The 22,201-nt window shown below is 39.8% G+C and overlaps 1 protein-coding gene and 1 long non-coding RNA gene across 5 annotated transcripts in view; one reads left to right on the top strand and one right to left on the bottom strand.

Annotated features, from left to right (window-relative positions):
• ROS1 (ROS proto-oncogene 1, receptor tyrosine kinase) overlaps nucleotides 1–22,201 on the top strand; it is a 118,496-nt gene that overhangs the window by 89,203 nt on the left and 7,092 nt on the right. For 2 of the 4 annotated variants that reach the window (XM_060616493.3, XM_060616492.3), the window contains exons 40-43: nucleotides 5,138–5,235; nucleotides 5,440–5,655; nucleotides 6,616–6,750; nucleotides 13,945–14,108. In XM_060616493.3, the coding sequence (XP_060472476.3) occupies nucleotides 5,138–5,235; nucleotides 5,440–5,655; nucleotides 6,616–6,750; nucleotides 13,945–14,108 (613 nt within the window). The remainder of the gene's footprint in view (nucleotides 1–5,137; nucleotides 5,236–5,439; nucleotides 5,656–6,615; nucleotides 6,751–13,944; nucleotides 14,109–22,201) is intronic. The other 2 variants (XM_060616494.3, XM_060616495.3) reach the window with 1 other exon arrangement.
• LOC144616414 (uncharacterized) overlaps nucleotides 5,206–22,201 on the bottom strand; it is a 33,539-nt gene continuing 16,543 nt past the window's right edge. The window contains exons 2-3 of the long non-coding RNA XR_013555740.2: nucleotides 8,294–8,393; nucleotides 5,206–5,289 (exon numbers count right to left, since the gene is read on the bottom strand). This is a non-coding gene — a long non-coding RNA (uncharacterized LOC144616414). The remainder of the gene's footprint in view (nucleotides 5,290–8,293; nucleotides 8,394–22,201) is intronic.

Here is a 22,201-nt window from a genome sequence, read left to right as displayed (position 1 = left end):
CCTACAAACTCTGTTTATACTGCTGCACATTGAATTTTCAGTCTTGGGGGAAATCTACTGACTACCTACTATGAGAGGTGAGGCTTTAACTCTCTTAGACTTACTCATTATCAGTCCCAACCCCACCAGCTCCACCCATCAAAAACTGTGTCACACTTTTCAGATAAATCAGTATTGCAGATTTACATTACTATGACAATTACTTGAGCTGAGTTATTCAAATACTGTGATTGTGGGGTTTATTCCCCCCTTGGGCTAAAATAATAAATGCCTCTTGTTTTCCCCCCTTTGCTTAGTTTTCTGTATACCTAACTAAACTCTTGGACAGAATTGTAACACTTCTGTCAATGTATATGATAAATATATCACATGATCCAGCACGTAATGGTGTTTTTCTTGCACACTTTCCTCCTAGAGGCAGTGTGGTGCTTGTCCTCTGGGTTAGCTGACTAGCTGTGATCCCAGGGCTTTGCTTCACATTTACCTTGGTGATTTCCTTGCTGGACCTTACCTTCCTCTATTCCATGACTTCTTTGTTCTCTTTTAGAAGAGAGAAAACATGAGAAAACAAGCATCTGAAGGAAAAATCTCCTTTCCCCTCCTCTTTTTGAGAAGCACTCCTTGCTTGTGTTCTGTCTCTGTCTCTCTCAAAAATAAATAAACATTAAAAAAAAAAGAAGTCTTATGCCATTCTGATTCCTGGACTGATGATCAGTGACCTGCTTTTTGCCCCTCCTCTCTGGAAAAGTTTAGGAACTTCTTATGTGTGGTACTTTTTTTTTTTTTTTTTTTTAACCAATCTGGACACTCATCCTGGAAAAATCACCTCCTTCAGTTCTGGGATATTACTATTACTATTATTATTATTATTATTGTTATTATTTAAAGTTTATTTATGTATTTTGAGACAGAGAGAGAGCATGTGTAATAGGGGCAGAGAGAGAGAGAGGGAGAGAGAGCATCCCAAGCAGGCTCTGTGCTGTCACCGCAGAGACCTATGTGGGGCTTGAACCCGCGAACCGTGAGATCATCACCTGAGCCAAAATTAGGAGTCAAATGCTTAGCTGACTGAGCCACCCAGGCGCCCCTATGTTATTTTTTGGGATAATAAATAAAATTCTTTGTCCCCTCTGCGTCCTTGTTCTAGAAACACCATTGGTTCTAGAAAAACCCTGTGTTTTATCCTTTGTTCTATAGTTGTTTTCTCCTGTTTTCTACATCTTTGTATCTTTGCTCTCAATTCTGGTAGATTTCCATAAATTTTTAAATAAAATTAAAAATTTTAATTTTCCACAGACTCATTCTTCTTAAAATAGTATTGTTTTTTTTCATAGGTGAAAAATCTTCTCTAATCTTTCCTAAGATACTAATTATGGGTTTTTTTAAGTATTAATTTGCTTCCTGCATTGTCCTGATTTCCTTTATCCTCTTTGTTCTGGAATCTGTTTGTAATGTGAGAAGCTTTTCTCAAATGTTTGGTGATTTGTGGCTGGTCTTCCTCTTTGACAGTGAGGCCTAAGAAGTCGACTGGAAGCTGTGTCTGTGGCAGCTTCCTTTTGGTTGTTATGTGGGACCCTGCTTTCTTGTTGGGGGTCTCCCTAATCCTCAGCTGACAGTATTTGTGTGTCTTTCCTGGCACACGCCAGGTTCACCAGAGGGGGAATCTGCTAGTCTCCTGCCTGAGTGATAAATGCCTAAGCCTCAGTTCAGGGAGGTGAGATGGGAAGGGGGTGGAGGTCTCAAGGCTGAGTATCTGGACTCTTGTTTAATTTTCCTCTCCGTTTTCAGCACAGAGCCCTAGTGCGACTGGTATCTTTGAACGTGGAGTTGTTCTGGTTCAGTGTGTGTGTTTGTGTGTGTGTGTGTGTGTGTGTGTGTATGTGTGTGTGTATGTGTGTGTGTTTTGAAGAGGAAAGCCTCCTGCTGTCATGGGAGGGTCTAGGATCTAGTTAGCTCCTAAAATATACTTCTAAACATTCCTCTTGATTCCAGCCTTGCCCCACACCCCTACATCCAGAGATACCTGCTATCTCCAGTTGCAGAGCCTTAGGGGGTTTTATAGTGAAACACAGCTTAATTCTTGTCTTCCCCCCTGCAGGCAGCCAGGCTCTCTTGGCTCTGTTGAATGACCACCCTTCCATCTGCTTCCCTTTCCCAAAATGTTTCGTGCACTAAATCTAGTTTCCTGATACATTTATCCTTGTGTGGTTATACACATTTCCCCTATATTGCCATTGTAGTAAGGTTTGGAGAGGGAGTAGAACTAAAAATGCACATCCTGAGTCCTCCATCTTTAACAAGAAGGTTATTTGTAGATGTTGTTTGTTTTGGGTAGAGAAGAGGGGATAAAGACTAAATAAAAATATGGACCTGCTCTTTCCAAATTATTCCTATTTAGTCAGGGGCCTGATGGTTATGCTGATTGGTCCTCAAGAGTTCTTCCACTGCCTTTCCAGCCCAGGACAGCTTCCATGCCTCACTGCCCTCACCCCAGCCAGACAACAGGATGCTGTTAGGTGCTGAGTGCCAGAACACTGCGGGCTCTATGTTCCCATCATGCTCAGCTCATTTGGAAGCAGTCTTCTCTCCACAGGACGTGCTCAGAGGCAACATTCCAGAAGGGCCGCAAGCATCCTTCTGCCTAGCCCTGCTCCGAGACTACAGTGCTGGGTCTAATACAGAAAAATTGACTGCAAGTAGGCCCATAAACCTTAGTTTAGTCTTTTATTTTCAGGACCACAGTTTCTGTGTCTTTAGAATGGGGTATTGAACTGACAACGTCCTCAGGCTCTTTTTAGCTTTGATATCCTAAGATTATATTCACATGGAAGAAAGTAAAAGACAAAACCAAAAACCAACCCATCAAAACAGTATAAATATATGTCAGATACCATCAAGTTATCCATTTTTTGCTGCATGTTTATTATACAATAGTGAGGGCTGTGACTCTTTCTTTCAAGGACCTTGCCACATGGTAGGGAGGTAAGTCAATATAAAGAACTCATTTAAGATAGAAAGTGGGAGGGCCTACTGGAATGCAATAGAGAATATACTGTGAACACAGAGGAGAGAGATGATTACCAACTGAGGAGTCCTGGGAAGGCTTCATGGAGGAGGTCTTCTGTTTGAGACACAACTAAAGTAGGGGATAGAACAGTCTCTGAAACTATACCTTTCCATGTGAGTCATGAAAAGCCATGACTGGGATCAGACCCAGGTGGAGGTTGAATGTGCCTTGGGGGAGGCTGGCAAGAGAAAGATGACAGGTGAGCCCAGAGCAGCAGCATCTGGAATCAAGGAGACCCAACATGGGGGTATCCCAACAGGTTGTCACAGGGGCTATCAGGAGCAAGTGATAGAGATTGAGGCAGGCAAGCAGCATTCTAAAAACCCGTTGGCAGGGAACGTGGTGTTAGCCACCACACTGAAGTTCAGAAGCAAGGTTCAAAGTGAGGAACATCTTCAGTAGAGTGGGTTTTGCCAATAGCAAAGCAGGCTTCCACTCACAGAGGAACCAATGAGCCAGTCAGGACCCCCAGCAGGGACTCAGACATAGGCCAAGAGACCAGTGTCTGGTGTCTGCTGGACCCAAACAGTGTTGTGGGGAGATTGATTCTTGGGAGTAAGATCAAGACTTGGTGTTGGATTGAGGTACGGTTGAGCAGGACCATGGCAATGTTGAGTCCAAGAACATGAGGAGTCTTCTTGGTTTTGGGACAAGACATGGGCTTGTTGGGGGAAGCAAGGGGGAGCAGCACGTAAAAGCACTCATCTAAGAGAAATTGAGGGAAGGTGGGAATCATTTGAGGTGCTCAATGAAGGATGTGGATGGAAATCAAGAATAAGGGCATTCTAGAATGATAGCAGAATTAAAGAAGAGAGGTTGACCATGGGGGAGGGGTAGGAAAAAAAAAGGAGGTTAGAGTGGGAGAGAGCCAAAGCATAAGAGACTCTTAAAAACTGAGAACAAACTGAGGGTTGATGGGGGGTGGGAGGGAGGGGAGGGTGGGTGATGGGTATTGAGGAGGGCACCTGTTGGGATGAGCACTGGGTGTTGTATGGAAACCAATTTGACAATAAATTTCATATATTGAAAAAAAAAAAAAAAGAGAGGTTGAGAAATGCAGAGCAGGGATAAAGGGCTGCCAGTGTCCCAGCATGACTGAAGCACAGATTGTGAGAAGAGACACTAGGGTCATAAGTGGAGGCAAAAAGAGACTGGTGCAGCCCAGGGCTGCCATGGAGGCTGTGCTTTGGAACCTGTAATTGACTCCACAGGCAGTAGGTCACAACGAAGAGCGTTGATTAAAGCACAAGAGGCTGGACACAAGTTTGGGATGTGTCAGATAGAAACGATAAAGGCCTGAACTAGGGTTATTTTAGGGAAATAGCAAGGGAAAGACAATATATGAATGTAGCCTTGAGGAAGGAATATTGCATTTTTTCCATGTGGTGCCAATAAAAACTTCAACTGGCTTTTTTTCATGTTGAAATCATTGCAAGCAGTATAGGCTCAACTATATATTCATGCTGGCTCTCATGGAGGAGAGGAGTGATCTGTGACCTTGAACTAGAGTATTGTTAACAATTGCTAACAGATGGGGGTTCACCTGAGAAACAAGCCCATTGTCATGACTGACATTACAGTGTGACATTGGGCCAATGACTAAACTAGCTAGTACTGATTAAATTAGCATTATTACTACTTAGGACAGCAGCTACTATTTATTAAGTTGTTATATACCAGCCAGATTACATATCTTATCTCAAATCCTATATGGTCAGTGTTACTCCCATTTTACAAATGAGAAAGTTACTTAATGAATTTAACAATGTAAACAAGTTCACGCAACTAGTAAGTACCAGAACTAGGTTTCAAATCTTGGTCTGTATGACCTGACACCCTGAGATCTTTCCAATAAAGATCCGATATTGCCTCTGCTTAGTAAAAATAGTCTTATTTATGTTTATTTCAGTAGAAAGTATGTAAACCTAGTTCTTTTACTCCTTATTTGAATTCTTGTAACCATAACTAAAAATACCTTCGAGACATCACATATGTGTGTGTACATATGTATATGTATATGTTTTGTACAAACTGTAAAAGTACCTGTAACTTTTCTTTCATTTCTTACAGTTTCATGGTCCTTTACTCACCTTGGTTGACCTTGTAGATCTGTGTGTGGATATTTCAAAAGGTTGTGTCTACTTGGAACAAATGCACTTCATTCACAGGTACAGTGATAATTCTAGATACAAGGTTCCTACGGACATCGGCACAACAATTACCTGCAGTTTGGGTAAAACATATAGGGTAATTCAACATTTTCATTACTTCAAAATAGCAAACGTTTCCGTAAAAAGTCTCCCTTCTCTAAAGACCGACTTGGGTTACTTGTCTGATCTCTGGAACTTTATTCTTAGCATTATTAAATACAGCTTCTGCCATAGGGATCTGGCAGCTCGGAATTGCCTTGTTTCTGTGAAAGACTATACCAGTCCATCACGGGTAGTGAAGATTGGGGACTTTGGACTCGCAAGGGACATCTATAAAAATGATTATTATAGAAAGAGAGGGGAAGGCCTACTCCCCGTTCGGTGGATGGCTCCAGAAAGTTTGATGGATGGAATCTTCACTACTCAGTCTGACGTATGGTGAGTTTAACAGGACATGGAGAAATTTGGGCAGAACCACCCAATGTCAGGGCCAGAAGGGAACTTAAAAGGTCATCTAACCTGGTGAGACTATTCCTGGATCTCAATATTTTCCCTTCTCACCCTAATTAGTTTTGATCCGTTGTCTTACACGTATATGTGAAATATATACATTTGCTTCAAGTATTTTATCACAGTCCAAAAGCATAGAGGCTATGACTAATAGGAATTGGTACATATGAATTGATGTCCAAGTATATGTCCAAATGCCTACTCTTTTGGCATGTATGATCGTTAATTTATAGGTAGATTTTAAATCATGCATCTCAAAAACATTATGACATTGAGGAGGTTTGGACATCTCTTTAGTATTAGAATAGGATCCCTCATTTTTGCTTTTTGATCCCAAATCTTGATTAGAGCTACTCAAAATGTAAAGATTTGTTTAATAACTTTCAAGCTGAACTGGCCATAGGCAAAATTGGTGATGAGATAAAATTGGCCCCCAGTGTTGCCAGTTCACATTCATGCCTTTCCCCTCCACGTTTACCAGCATTCAAAGTCAGGGAGAAAAGGGTGAACTGCTTTCTTGCTTATCCCCATGTAAGTCTGCATATTGATGCTATGCAAACCTTTAGTGGAGATCTGTGGTGCAGTTTCAGCTGGGGAGAAGGAAAAAATGTGTGTGTGTGTGTGTGTGTGTGTGTGCGCGCGTGTGTGTGTCCCCACTAAGCCTTCCTATCACCTATCACCTTTGAAGTATTGCTAGTAGGCAGTTGCTTTTTCTACTTTTTCTTGAGGTCAACTTGCTTTTAAGTCTCCCATTTGCCTTTTATGGGGCCAATAATGCCAATCACAAAGTAGACCCGGATAGTCCCAGGAATAGTTACATTGGAGAAACTACTGTAAACATGATGCTTGTAGTAAGTACAATTAAAGTAAACTCTTTAACATCCTTAGGTCTTTTGGAATTCTGATTTGGGAGGTTTTAACTCTTGGTCATCAGCCTTATCCAGCTCATTCCAACCTTGATGTTTTAAACTATGTGCAAACAGGAGGAAGACTGCAGCCACCGAGAAATTGTCCTGATGATTTGTAAGTTAATTATGCTAATATAAACACCTAAAAACAACAACAAAACCACATGTGCCTATGCAATCTTATGCCTCATTGGCATGGTATTTTAAAATAAAAACTGGAATTTGGATATTTGTGTTGTCTACATCAAATGTAAGTTGATTGTAACATTTAATTTACTAAATACATGATGGTCTCTTTTATATATATCCATGATATTTCATTTCAGAAACAAAATTTAGAAGCATAGAATATATTTATACTTTTGAGAGATGAATCCTAATAAATAAATAAAAGGCTTGTGTGTATGTACATACACACACATACTCATTTGAGTTTGGAAGATCTAATTTGGCTAACATCTTTATTTGCATATTAAGAGATTCCATCAAAGAGGAATATATTGTTTAAAAGTTGGATTGCCTTTGTTGGTGCAGCTGATATTGGGATATAGTACTACTAAAAGTTATACAGGTTGCGATCTATTTATGAACTGAGCTCAAAGTGACTAAGTATTAGTGACTCTATCAAACTGATCCTGGCTGCTCTTGAAGTCTAATAATTCATGATTCTCAGGAGAGTAGGTGATTTTGATCTAATTACAAAAGAAAAATAAGCTCAGTTATTTTGCTGAGTAGTAAAGTAATCTACCTTCTTGTGAAGAACGTCAGCAGAAATAAACAAATTTTGAAACTTTTTCCGACATGTTTGGAAAGGAACAAGTGCTGAACAAGTATAAACTCCTCTGTTATGTGCACAGTACCATGCCATGCATTGTCTGGAATACATGGGTGTCTAACTAATGGCCCCAGCGCTTCAGCGTCTCAGAATGTATTTTGAAGGAGAAGAAACACACATGGAACAGTTGGATAACAAGCCAACACGTAATAAAGTGCTAAACTGTGTGGTACAGAGAAGTGCAAAAGGAATTAGCAGTATGCGGATACACACCGTGGTTGTATTGCCTTGACTATGCTGTGTTATTTTAGAGGATTATTCAGACTGGAGCCAAAAGACGATTAAGAACCGGGCACCTTGGTTGGATGTTCTACTGGTGAATGGTTTTGTATTATTTAAATCTTCCAGTCGGAATAAGAAGATTTGAGTCACTGCTTCTTTCTGATTTAGCTTTTACTGGGACATTTACAGGGAGATCAGATGTACACATACCTGACCAAGTTTGGCGACAGTGCTCAAAAATGATTTGTGATCCTTTTGGGGGAGACAGAAACAATTCTCAAAATTAGAAGTAAGAAATTATACAAAAATGGAAAGCCTTTGACCTAGGGCTTGAGGAAATCCCCAGCATACCTAAGCATGAAATACATTTTTATTAGGTAGCAAACTAACCACTGCTGTGCAGCTCTTACATATCTGTCAAATGCTCAGAAATTTTCCCTAGAATTTCTATTGCACAAAATTTGCATTATCCCATTAGAATTTTATCTGGCCTCTTTCCCCCCTAGAGGGTACCTCATCACAATGATTCAGTTTTATTGGGTAGACAGTTTAGGATGCAATCACAGAATTCTACATTTTGATTGACGCAAATCATACCTACCTTTATTATGGGGAGGATGGAGGTGGATGATTACATGGCGGTTGTGGAGCAGAAAAACGTAGGTATGTTGGACTTTGCCCAAATGGATCCCAAAACGCAACTAGAAGGAGGAGGAAGAGATCCTAGAAAATTGCTTAGAAGAACATTCCTATTTATAGGCAGAAACATATACTCTACACAACATTGATATTATATGTTTATAAAGCATATATTTATATAAGTTATATAAATATATAACTTAATATTCTACATAACTTTATCTTGACTAATTCATTAGTTGAACACATTATTGCTGTGACTTTATAAAAATGTAGTTTCCTTAAAGCCAAAATTTTCCATTGGTGGTTTTGAAGTTCATTTGAACATCTGTGATTAAAAAGTCAACAATGCTCCCAGCCACCCCCACCCCCCCACCCCCGAGTGTTACATGCTCTCAGAGCCCTGGGAAGGGTTAAGGATCCGTTGCCAACCAGGAAAACAAGCTGTGCTAGGAAATGGATCTCTCAGCCATGCCATTCAATCTGGCCGTGGCCTTAAGTTGTCATGATAAAGATTAACTACTCTCCTTAGAGTACAGAGGGAACTGATTTTTATTTGAAGCAGTTCTCTGAGATCACAGGCCCAGCTTAGAGGGCTGAAAGTCTGCACTGAGCCATGCTGCACCTTCCATTCACTGCCTAAATGCTCAGCACCTGGATGCACTCTGGGTCAGGTGAGTCCATACAGGGCCACGTTGTGCTCAGCTATTAATGGAATGCAGGAGTTCAGAGCATTCCTGCCCTTCTTTCCGTAGCTTGGGATGTATGGTGGAAAGCCCAGTCCTCAGTACTCTCTTCAACTTTCAGTTTGCACAACAGCCACACCACTCTTGAGAAGAAACGGGATCAAAGGGCAACCTACTTCAAGTGCGAGCTCTTTGGGGTTCTGTGATGGATGTATCAGAGGGGCAACTGGAATTACTGGACGGTCTCTCATACGTAGGAGGCAACAATGGGAGAACATGAAGGTTCACCATCTTATTTTTACCTCTTAAAAGATATGTACATTTAGATGCTAGCTGAGTCTCTCTGGGATTGGGCATAGTGAGTAAGAGAATACTTACAAAACTGTATTTTATGTGCTTTGTTTCAATTCCTATGGAAATTCATCCCCTTAATACTGAAAGATGATATGAAATTTTCATCTGTTGAATTTTGATTGCTTTATGAATCCAAGGACTTTAATACTCATAGAGACCAATAATGCACATGGCTAATGAGTCTCATGCTATTTTAAAAACCCATGAGGCAAAGAAGAGTAAAGGGTTGGCATAGTGAATGGAGGAATTTGAACTTGAACATTTAGCCAAGTGAGATATTTCAAGTATGAGTGAGTATTTTACCTAGCTAGAAAAACCAGGGTAGGGAAATTTTTACAAAGTGAATGACCTGTAAATTTATTTAAAGTAACATTCTTGAAGATTTGTAACTAAAACTTAGTGCAGGTATCGAATACATGATATTGAATTGTGACAAGTGCATATTTGTGAGGGAAGACCGGATGCCAAACGTATAGTTGTTATTAATTTATCTGAAAGATATTAGAGATCCAGTTTTTAAAAAAGTTTTTATTTGTTTGAGAGTGAGTGAGTGTAAGCAGGGGAGGGGCAGAGAGAGAAGGAGAGAGAGAGAGAATCCCAAGCAGGTTCTGCACTAACAGTGCAGAGCCTGATGTGAGGCTCAAACCCATAAACCTCAAGATCATGACCTGAGCTCAACTCAAGAGTGGGATGCTCAACCAACTGAGCCACTCTGGCACCCTAAGTAATCCATTTTTTAGAAGCTGTTAAATTCATAAAAGCCTTTTCATTCCATTGCCAGCTTAATGCTGTTTCAGAGCACAGGTTGTACGCTTTACTTTTAAATAACTGTTGCTTTATAAAGCTCCTCTTTTCTTAATCTAGAGCAATTCCATGTTCATTCCTGGATGGTGGGAGAGGAAGATTTGATATACTATCAGGTCATATATTTTTGCCATCAGAAAGTTTAGAATAATGATTGGGTTCAATGTAAATGAAAGCATCCATAGAAGAAAGACAAGAGGAAAGTCTGTTTAAATACTTTACATGGATTAAACAAGAGGCTGAAGTTTTGGAGGGTAGTGTGAGTGGATGAGAAACAGACTAGCTAGGTGGCAACTGAAGGGATGGCTTTCTTCCTTCCACTCTCCCTCCTTCTCCCTTTCCTTGTTCTGTCTCACTTTTTTAAAAAGTTTATTTATTTATTTTTAGAGAGAATGAGGGAGAGAGAAGGCAAGGGGCAGAGAGAGAGAGAGGGAGAGAGAATCCCAAGCAGAATCTGGTGTGGGGCTTGAACTCAGCAACCATGAGATCATGATCTGAGCTGAAACCAAGAGTCAGATGCTTAATTAATTAAGTAACCAAGGCGCCCCATTTCTTGCTTTGTCTTTTCTCTCCTAAATAATCTTCATTAAGTATCTTGAGTCCTTTGTAGAAACGAGACACCTTATAAATAAATAAGTAAAAAAACTCCATAATTAAAATATGGCAAGTCTTGAAAGATTCTACTTACATTTTGGCAATAACTTTGAATCACAACTTTATTTTCAGAAGGGATATGATTCCTGTGGTGAATTAGACTTTCTCCTCAAGATTCTACTTTAAATATTGGTTTAAATTTCATGATTCCATATAAGTTGTACTATTTTATTTCAGAGTCTAATCATCCTTCATTCAAATCTGTATCATCCCTATTTTTAAATGAGAGGTTATAAAGAAATATGTAAAAGGTAGGTTCTCGGCTGTGATTCTCATTTTTAAGAAATAGAGTCAAGTTTCACATTCTATATCCAGAATGTAAATTCCTTGTAATATATGTGAAGTTGTCAGATGAATACTGGAAAATTGACCAATATTAGATTTCCCCATAATACTCTGATTTTGAGTACTAACTCTGACCTGAAGTGCTTGTCAAGAAATGAGACAGAAGTGGACTTTGCACCATACTATAAGGGAATGGAGATTCCATTATAATTTCTAACATAGACACTAGCTACTTTGAGTACAGTACCTGTAATGATTTCTTGGTCATTGTCGTCTAGTGATTGGATACATCCTTACTCTACTACCATTGCCATTACCTTAGTCCATACCTTCATGATCTCTCACTTTGTCTTCTTTAATAACTTCTTTGCTTCTAACTTTCCCCTCTACAACTCACTCTCCACATATATTAGCTGGAGTAACTTCTTTAAGAATGTAAGATCATGCCTTCTTAAAAACCTTCAACAGCTTCCCATTGTAGTGCCATAAAATCCGACTCCTAGTCTGGCCTGTGAGACCTGCATGATTTCTCCTTCCTCTTCCGATCTCCTCTCTTAACACTCTCCCCCTCCAATGACTGCTCTTCGGCCAAGCTGGCTTTCTTTCAGATTCTAAAATGAGCCACGTTCTTTCCTAATTTAGGAATTTACACATGTTTTTCCCTCTTCTAATGTGTTCCCTGACTCCCATCCCCACCCTATTCCCGTGACTAGCATCTTATTTTCCTACGAAGTTCTTTGGCTTAAATGTCACCTTTTCAGAGTGTCCTTCTGACAGCAACTTACTAAAAATGTTCCATCTCTATTAGATCTCACATTTGTTTTCTTTAGTACTTTTTTTAGAACTTGTAATTTGTAATTGTATATTAATCTGTTGATATAGTAGTACTAATATTTTTAAATACTTTCCATCTTACATTTCTTTACCAGTTTTTCTCTCCCTGTCCCCAATATGCCTTCTAGCTCTAGAGAGTAAGAAAAAAAAAAAAAAAGCAGGTACTTGACCTTTTTAGTAAATCAGTAGACTTGAAAGCCAGGTTTGGAGGAAGGAGTGGTTATCTAGAATCCTTTAGCTTCTTGTTAGTATGCTAAATGCTAGGTTTGAATGACTAGAACCTATAATTCTATATAAGGATAATCTAATTAAAAAGAGGGAGTAGTAGAAGCCCATTTCTTCGAAGCCCTAAGGAAGTGTAGGAAGAAGAGACCTTGATAGATAGAGGTTGGAGGGTGAAGATGTTGGATATCTAGGTCCTGACAAACCTTCTATGTAAGCTTCAGTTAGACTAAAGGTGGAAAACTGCCCACCTCTCCCAATTTGGGAGGATGGCAAGCTGATCATTGAGCTGGGGACTCCCCAGCCAGCCTCATCCCATTGACATGGAGACCCAGGAGTAAGGTAGAAGGGCATGTCCAGACAGAGAAGGTCAAGTTGCACTTCCCATCTTCCTTTGTTTCCCATTCAGCGTGGACATTTTGTTGAAAGCTAGACATTAGGGCAAGGAGCATCCTTTAGTCACACAACAGAAACAGGTAGGGATTCCCTGGGCCTTGTCAGCATATACAGGGCATGAGGCAGTCTCAGAGATGGTTATGGTTAGAGAGAGGAAAGGGAAGACCAGTTCACGGGGCGGGGGTGGAGGGGTGGGGGAGTGGGAGGGTGGGGTGGGGGGAGGGGAGAGCTGAAGGATACAAAGGTAAAGAAATCGGAGACTGCAGATAGCAGCTGATGCCTGCAGAATGGACCAGACCAGTCACTCCTTACTGAATTCCTGATCATTCTATTCTGAGACCAGCAACGATCTGGAGGGCACAGTGCAGTCCAAAGAATTTTTCACTGTGCCATCATAAGTCACGTAAGACTTTCACCCAACATATATCCTGCCACCATCTTTTAGAAGAGGACAGAGGGAGTAGGAATAGACTAAAATTAGAGGTTGAGTTATTATCCAGAAAAGACTGAGCATTACCTAAAAAGATTGTTTAAAATATTGAATTGCACCAGGTTTTAAATACCATTGTATTTAACGAGGTTAACTTTTTTCCTTCTAGGTGAGGGCTCTAAGAAAGACCTAATTAGTAGCAGACAATATAAAAGAGCTACATTTTTTTTCCAGCTCATATGAGTTGTAGTGAGATAAATTTTTGTCACCTTCTTACATTTACTATATGTATTTCTATGAGGACAACCACATCCCTAGCTCTTTATATACTCCCAGTATATAATAAGTTTCCAAGTCTTTGCTGAATGAATGAACACAGTTAAGAGTGTTACACAGATATTTCTTATACAACTGTTAAGGAAAAAATAATGTTTAATAAACCAGCTACTAATGTCTGAGGAAACTGAGTCTCTTACTTAACTTGACAGTATAATGAGGAGTTAAAAGCATTAGAACTGAATGTGGTTTCTACCTCGGGTTCTGCCGCTAAAGATCTATGTGGTTTAGAGTAATCTTAGATTTTGTTCTAGATATCAATGTATGAATGTAAAGTCTTCATATTCTTCGGTAATTTCTATAGCTGTTAGTGCCCTTACGTGTTAAGCAATCATTTTCCAACAGTCTATTTTATTTACTTATTTGGGTTAATGACTGTTCAAAGTAATGGCTTTTTGAAAGAAAAGTGTTATCTAACAAAGGTAGTAATATTGGAAGACACTATTAAGTGGAAACCAAAGATTTTGTTCTGGCTTATTTATACTAATTATGGAAAACTGGCAATAACTGAAATTTGTTGCCTTCTGAAATGACCTTACCTGGGGTATCAGTACTGGTTGCCTAATGATCTCCAATCACCACTTATTTTTGTGCCTTTACCTGTGTATCCAGGTGGAATCTGTTGACCCAATGCTGGGCTCAAGAACCTGACCAAAGACCTACTTTCCACAAAATACAAGATCAGCTTCAGTTATTCAAAAATGTTTCCTTAAATAGTATTTCTCAACGCAGAGAAGAAACAGACCCCAGTGGAGTCATAAATGAGGGCTTTGAATGTAAGTTTGATTCTTTTTCAGAATTTTCTGGTTTTCTCTCTAGTCTGAACTGAACAGGTTAAAATGGGGGTATATATATACATAGAAGACATTTTATGGTGAGGAAGAAGAAGAATATACTGGTACTATGTATTCATTGTACTCCTCTTTGGAAATTATTATGATTTCTTTATTTAAAAAAATTTTTTAGAGCGTGGCAATGCACACACATGCATGCATGTGCGGGGGAAGGGCAGAGGGAGAGAGAGAGAAAAAGAGAGAGAGAGAGAACCTTAAGTAGGCTCCATGGTCAGCACAGAGCCAGAGTCAGGGCTCAATCCCATGACCCTGCAACCAAGACCTGAGCCAAAATAAAGAATCAGATACTCAACTGGCTGAGACACCTGCATGGCCCTGGAAATTATTTTGAATTGGGCACTAAATTAAAAAAAATAATAAAGAATAGTGACATGGCCCCTGGACTTTACAATCTCAGATAGTAAGGAGGAGAATGAACATGTTAGACTATATTCTCATGAGATCTATTTTCCTTCCCCTCCACCCCTCATACCCGTTTCACCCTCAAGTACAGAGCTGAGTTAATTATAGACTGTTAGTTGATGGTACATCATGATCATTGGTGTATGCAGGGCTTCACTCCTGTTTGTTTGTTTAGTCCTTTTATCTCCCTCTTCTCCTGTTCTAGTTTCTCCCTCCTCTTGCCAGGCAACCATTCTAGTGTCTTTAATGTGCATCTTTTCATTTGTATGTTTTGCTACAAAACGCGTACCGTTTTGTACACACAGATACTATTGTGTTTGTAAAGCTTCTCTTCTTTTTCGTTGAACACTATGTTTTTAAGAGCCATCCGTGTTGCTGTGCGTATGTCTAATCGTTGGCTTAGGAATTTTGCTAGGATTATTGTAGTGGCCCACGCCTTGTGAAGGTCTAGTCTGATACCACAACTTTAGGAACTTTGTAAATAAGGCAATGATCCTTTGGAACCATTCAACTGGGATAGACAGACTAACCTTTTTTAGTTCAGTGAAAGGCACAAAATGGAATTAAAATACAGCAGTCACTTAATTCATTTTCAAAATCAGATTTATTATACCTCTGCGTACGTGGCTGCAGAAAACTGAATTGTCAAATGATCCTCTCCAGCTGCTCTAGAACTCCTTCCAGCCATTAAATGTTCACAGGGCCCTTTGTGAATGCAGACATTTTTGCTTAAAAATAAAGCTGGCAAGATGGACCATGAGTCAGAAATCTCTCAGCAATCAGGCCTCTTAGTGTTTGTGGTAACTGATTACAAGAGGCTGAAGACCGACGTGGAGTCGGGCGTGAGACCTCTGTGGAGTGATGCACTTGACTAATAAATAGCAGGGAAGAGTAAGCAGCACAGGGTGAACATCTACTTGTCTTGCATGCTGTATTTCTGAATACATATTTGGGGTAAATTAGGATCCATGACATGCATGGAAATAAAACTGGTGGTTTGGCTTCTTTAACGTGAAGAGCCAAGCGACAGACTGGAAAGGGCTGTGCTTGTCTTGAGCGGGCGTCGTAACCCTCGTCAGCTGAGCCTTCTTCATGGTCTCACACGGGCTGCACCTGTCTTCTCACCTCCAGTGACCGAGCCCTGAGGGGTTACAACTGCTGCAGCAGCCCCAGCCTTCTGGGGGTTTCTGTACAGACACGTGCCTGGGTGATGATTCCACAGGATAAGGAAAAACAGATTGTAACCCATTCTAGACACTATCAAGTCCTTCTCGTTTTCTAAGTGTTTACTTAACGTATTTTTCTAAATGCAATTCGGTAAGAATTTTGAAAAATTATTTCAACAGATACTTATTGACTTGTTGCAAGGCATAGTGTTAAGCACCTACATTTAATGTATTCCAGTGGGTTTGCTTTAAGGAAAAAAAAAGGAGGCAAGAATATTTCTTTCCCTTGAGAAACTTTAGAGTCAGTTTCTTTAACTTTGTATATAAAGTTTAATAGGAGTGCTGCTTTCATTGGCTCTCCTTATCATAGGATGATGTCTCTATCCCTAGTGTTTTGCTGACGCCATTTGAACCTGCTCTTGCCTGGCCTCGTTCTTACTTTTGGTACCCTCACAACTAGATGACTGCTCTTACTTCTGCAAGCAGCACTTAACTGATAAGACTCAGATTTGAATTTGTTTGTGAATATCCTTTTAGTAGACTTTCCAAAATTAAGCACAACTATTATCTTTTTAAGGGTTTAAAAAATAGTTTCTATGTTATTTTACGTCAATCGTCAAAATGACTCCTGAGTCCTTTCCAGTTTTCCTTTGAACTTCTCCAGCAATTGCTCATAGTAACTCCTCTTGCTATATTATTTTATAACTGTGTCTACATTTTAAAGATCTTTGTTATGAAAGTGATTTTTGTTTATTGTTGAAAAGCATATAACATGATCTAAACAGACTAAAAAGCAAAGTCTCCTACTTCTTCCCTATTCTTACTCTCTGATGCTAGCCATAGTTAGCAATTTGGTTATATGCTTTTAGATATTTTATAGGCATATACAACCATTGACAGAAATGTTCATTTATATATATTTATATATGTATTGGCTGGATTTAGAGATAAAATTTATGTAATCTAGAGAAATGAGTGGGATATAGATTCTTTGGTCAGTTTTTATACTTTTTTTTTCTTATAAGTGAGATGATGTGTAAGGATTCAGGGAGCGGATGACTTTATGCTATATCTTTTTCAGAAATCCAAGAGGCATTCTCTATTGCCATTGAGAGGGAATCCATATTCTGTGGGCCTCCAGAGGAGGGATGCCAAATCCATACTGTGTGTCAGAGAGTCAATAAAAGCCACTGGGAAGAGGTTATTTCCAAGCTGAGTTTTGCAGGGAGGTCAGAAAAATAGTATTTCAGGGTGGAAGGAACAATATGTAGAAAGGCATGGGATAACAGTGAATGGGGGTGTTCACAAAACTGCATGTAGTTTATCACACAGGAGTGGGGGGGGAATGGCAAGTGATGAAATTGGAGGGATAGTGGTTGTACATAAATAACCAGGTAAAAAATTGGAAATTAATGGAAGCTGAATTAATGAATGATAATAGGTGTAGAGAGGAGGAAATGAAGGCCAGAGGTAGATGTTGTAATACTTGGCATCTAATTGAGTGACAGAGAGAGGAGACAATGGTGAGTCCCAGTGATTTGTGAAAGTACGTAAAGAGTAGTGCTGTTTCCAAAGATGGGCGGCATAGCAGGAAGAATAGCTTTGCACGTGTTTGGTTGGAGTTGGTTATGGGATAAGTGAAGAAGCCTAGTATTCAGCTGAAAGGTCTGTCCTGTAAATACAGGTAGTTGAAGTCAAGGGTATAGATGAGGTCATTCAACGAGGGTGTATAAAATAAGAAGAGAGGTGAACGGTGGATGGGACCTAGGAACAGCCAATAAATATATTAGCGATGGACAAAGAAAGATGGTGGACTGAGAGAAGCCAGAAGGGGACAGGAAGGTCATAAGAGAGTATTGTCAAATCCAAAAGAGAGAGGCTCATGAAGGAGGGAGTGGTCAAATGCTGCAGAAGTAAAGAGTTCCAGAGGGCTGTAAGGATTTTACATTGACTTGTATTTTAAATCTCACTCTATACTTACGGAATCCTTTCCTTCTAACGTGTGCAGACAGTCTATAAAAATCATAGAGGCTGCCATGATGGGTTTAGGAGGGCCTGAGATCTGAGCTTTACCTTAGCCTCTACCAGAAGTCTCTATGAACACTTAAGACCTTTTTACTATGTTGCATTACTTAGCTCATCCGTGAGGCCGAGATAAGTAACAATGCTCACATTAAATACGTAGAACAAAACTTTTTGGGGGAATGGCTTTTAATTGTCATATTAGCTAATCTCATTTTAGTACTTTTTATGTGTCATTCACTGTGCTATGTGGGTTAACTCGTTAAATCCTCACAATAGCCCTATGACATGGATATTATTATATCACCATTTTATAGATGAGAAGACTGAGGTTTAGCAACCTGCCAACGGTCATACTGCTGAGGTGGGGCTGGTGTATGGCTTCTGTTCCAGAACCTTTGCTCTCAGCCTTCACAGAGACATGGCTATGGTGAGGAACATACCCACACACTTTCCCCAATTTGTTATTAATAGTGTGCTGGGCAGCTAGGTGTAGTGAAAGAACTTATGACTTGTGGCTTGCTAGAAAAGATACACCAGTTTATCCTGGTTATTTAGATGCCACATGGTTGGCAGAGTGAATTAAAATTTTAAATAATGTTCAAAAAACAGAAGCAGACAAACATGCACAATAACGAAGCAGGAAGAGCTTAACAGGGAATATAACCAAACTTTGATAATTTAGCCAGAAACAAGCAATTCTGTGCCAGGACAGAAATTCAATTTTAGTAGAAGAGAAATTCTTGTTCCGTTATTTACAATGAATGTAAATCCAGAAGATAAGGAATGGAAAGGGATATGGGAATCACTAAAGTTTTTGGTTGTGGAGATACGACTGAGCAAAAGGGGCAGAGAGAAGAAATAGACTGCCAGGCAGAGTTTGGATATTTGCAAAGGATAGAAATCACAAAACAGTGCCTTCAAGGGAAGCCTAAACTTAATTACCTTTTTAATAAGAGAGAATGTGTTTAATAATAGTTTACTGCCCTGCAGACTGCTGGGCATATTTAGCAAAGCAGGAAGATGTCGTCTGTCTTGACTGTTATTACTGGAGATACATAAGAAGATAAGAAAGTCATTGGAAAGACTTTTTTGGAAAAAAAAGGGGGGGTAGGCTTACAAGGAGCAATAATACCATGCCTATCCTATGGTCCTACTGACCTAATGGGGTAGAGAGGGGATAGGGAAAGAAGATTAGTAACGTATCTGGGCATCTAGTAAAAATATCCCAGTGACTTCATCCAAACATTTTTGTAAACATCACCTCATCAGTCCCAGAGAGTTCTACAGGAAACAAATCTAAATGCTCCTCTGCTGTTCTAAACATAGCCAGTCAGCCGGCATATGTCTCGTCTGTAAATACCCTGTCTTGCTTGGAAGTCTTTATTTTAATATTTCCCTCTTAAAGAAAGACTTGCTGAGCACATGCTATCTTTGTTCAGGATCTCTGCTTTAAGGTCTGAACTGCGGGCTTTCTATTTCGTTTTCAACAAAAATAAACAAACAAAACACCCTCCTCCCCACCATCTTTCATAAGTTCTTTATGCAATAAGATGTACTAATTGCTGAAAGCTTGCCAGGGTCAAGTTACTAAATATTGCTCTAAGTACTATAAACCAGTGGAGTAGTTAGCTAATGATTTTTCTTTGACACATGGTGCCAGAATTTGTAAGAAGAGTTTATTTGCCTTGTATAAAAATTGTTTTTGAAATAACAAGAGGCAAAAAAAATTTAAATCATGTATCGGTAGAAAGTTTCCCAGTATGCTATTTAATGAATTAAACTTAAGAAAATGAAGCGTCTGATAACATGAGCAGTTAGACCTATATTGTAGTTTTAGTTTTGAAATTTTCTAAACTTTCCTTTAGCTTAATTTATTTTTTATTTTATTTTTTTTGTTTACTTATTTTTGGGAGAGAAAGAGAGACAGAGTACCAGCAGGGGAGGAGCAGAGAGAGAGGGAGACACAAAATCTGAAGCAGGCTCCAGGCTCTGAGCTGTCAGCACAGAGCCCGACATGGGGCTTGAACCCACGAACCACGAGATCATGACCTGAGCTGAAGTCAGACGCTTAACCGACTGAGCCACCCAGGTGCCCCTAGTCTAATTTCTTTAAGCCCTTCAGGAACATCCTACTTTCCTCAGTCTGGGTCACTGGACTATTTAGAGTTAAATCTATTATTTCTTCCTATCACTTTTTGATATTTTTGATTGCTATTATCATATGTAGGAAATTATTCTTATGAGTTTCTCAATGGCTCTTAGTACATATTGACCATAATCATAACAGCAGGATGCTTCCATAGATATTCAGCACTTAGGCATTAACGAACCTTGGCATCTGATAAAGTTATTTCTATGGGAGAGATATTTTATAACACTACGTGACTATCCATGTGGTTTGCAATATGCTATGATGATGTTTGAAGGATGAAGAGGAACATGAAATGATGGCAAGGAGTCTGTGAGCCTGTAGCTCAGCCATTGTGTCCTTCAGCCCAGTGGGAAGTTCTGCAAAAGAAACATGCACCTAGTAAGACAGAGCAGGGACAGAGTTCACAAGCTCTTACAATAAAATAAGCTTCATAGGTCAGGTTTGAAACTTGATAAATATGCAGATCCATTAAATTCCATTGGCAAAAAGTAGGTATAATGGTGCCTCCCTTAGTCCTTTGACGTTGTTTCTTGTCCTCATATTTCCACTTAAATTAATTCCAAATAAACCCAGCCTGGGTGTACATCAGGGCCAAATGCAGGTGTCACCTTCCTTAGCGACACACATTTGGATGCTCTTTTGCTGGAAGGATGATAAGGACAAAGGAAGGAGCATCATCTGTGGCCTGAAATGTTTCTGATTTGTAAAATACGATATGTTCTGAAAGAACAGTAATATTTCTTTTTAAAAAATTTTTAATGGTTATTTTTGAGAGAGAGAGAGAGAGAGAGAGAGAGAGAGAGAGAATGAGTCAGGGGAGGGGTCAGAGAGAGAGGGAGACAGAGAATCAGAAGCAGGCTCCAGGCTCTGAGCTGTCAGCACAGAGCCCTACGTGGGGCTTGAACTCATGGACCATGAAATCATGACCTGAGCTGAAGTCAGATGCTTAACCAACTGAGACACCCAGGCATCCCCAAGAACAGTAATATTTCTGATCATAAATTTTTCTTTTAGGTACTGACACTCAGAAGTTGAAAAGCACTGATCAAAAACCATCCCCATAATACACATTTATATATTTATGTTTAGACTGTGTATTTGTCCCTTTTGATTACCTAGAATCTTGTGAAATGTTTCAGAAGCTCTGCTGTTAGGTTTCAGCAAGAGTTCTTGTACTTTTCTCTGTAAAAAGGTCAGTCTTTAAGTAAAGAAGACAAAATAATATGAGCATAATTGTGAAGAAGGCCGATTACCCTCTGGCTGCCCATGTTTCTGCTGCCGCCCTGACCCCACACACATGTCCAGAGTCTTCTTTCAAGGACTCCTACAGGGCACACTGCCCACCCACCTGATTCCTCCTCACAGAGAACAGCAGCTCTGCCCTCCCACTGGGGAGGGTGAATATGGGGACACAATCTGGATTCAAATTACAGCTGTGTGACCTTAGGCAAATTATTTAGCCCCTCTGTGCCTCAGTTTCCTTAACTGTTAAACAGGGATAATACTAGCATTTATTTAATAGAAGAATGAGTAAATATATGTATATAGTTTATTTTTTTTATTAAAAATTTTTTTTAACATTTATTTATTTTTGAGACACAGAGAGACAGAGCATGAACGGGGGAGGGGCAGAGAGAGAGGGAGACACAGAATCGGAAGCAGGCTCCAGGCTCTGAGCCATCAGCCCAGAGCCCCATGCGGGGCTCGAACTCACGGACCGCGAGATCGTGACCCGAGCTGAAGTCGGACGCTTAACCGACTGAGCCACCCAGGTGCCCCTATATGTATATAGTTTAGAACAGTGCCTGGTATGTAGTACGTACTCTATGTTAACAACAACAATAATAATCACTATTATCTTTCATGTTATTTTCCCTCCCTCTCCCTCAACTCTGTCATCAAAACTTGCCAGGCCTACCCATTCCCTGTCAGCCCTATGAGGTCATAAGCATGCTGGTGTATGTATTTGCTAATTAGTATTAACGTACCTTATCCCAGGGAGATAGTTGAGGGGGACCAGGCACACCAGTCCATACTTGGTGTTCTCCTTTCCTTGAATGTTCTCCCTCAGATATCCACGTGTCCAATTCTCTCACTTAATTCAGGTTTCTACTTGAATTTTACCTTGCTAGAGAGGTCTTCGCTGACATTTCATCTAAAATAGCAGCCCCCTCCACCCCCCACCATTATTTTCTCGTTCCGTTTTTCTGCCAAATTTTCCTTCATAGTGCTCATCACCCCCTGACATAGGCTTAGTTGTCTGTTAGTTT

Source organism: Panthera onca, chromosome B2 (genome assembly GCF_046562875.1).
Source record: "Panthera onca isolate mPanOnc1 chromosome B2, mPanOnc1 haplotype 2, whole genome shotgun sequence".
Lineage (NCBI taxonomy): Eukaryota > Metazoa > Chordata > Mammalia > Carnivora > Felidae > Panthera > Panthera onca.
The sequence above is the reverse complement of the archived record's forward strand: the minus strand, read 5'-3'. Positions and strand labels throughout refer to the sequence as shown.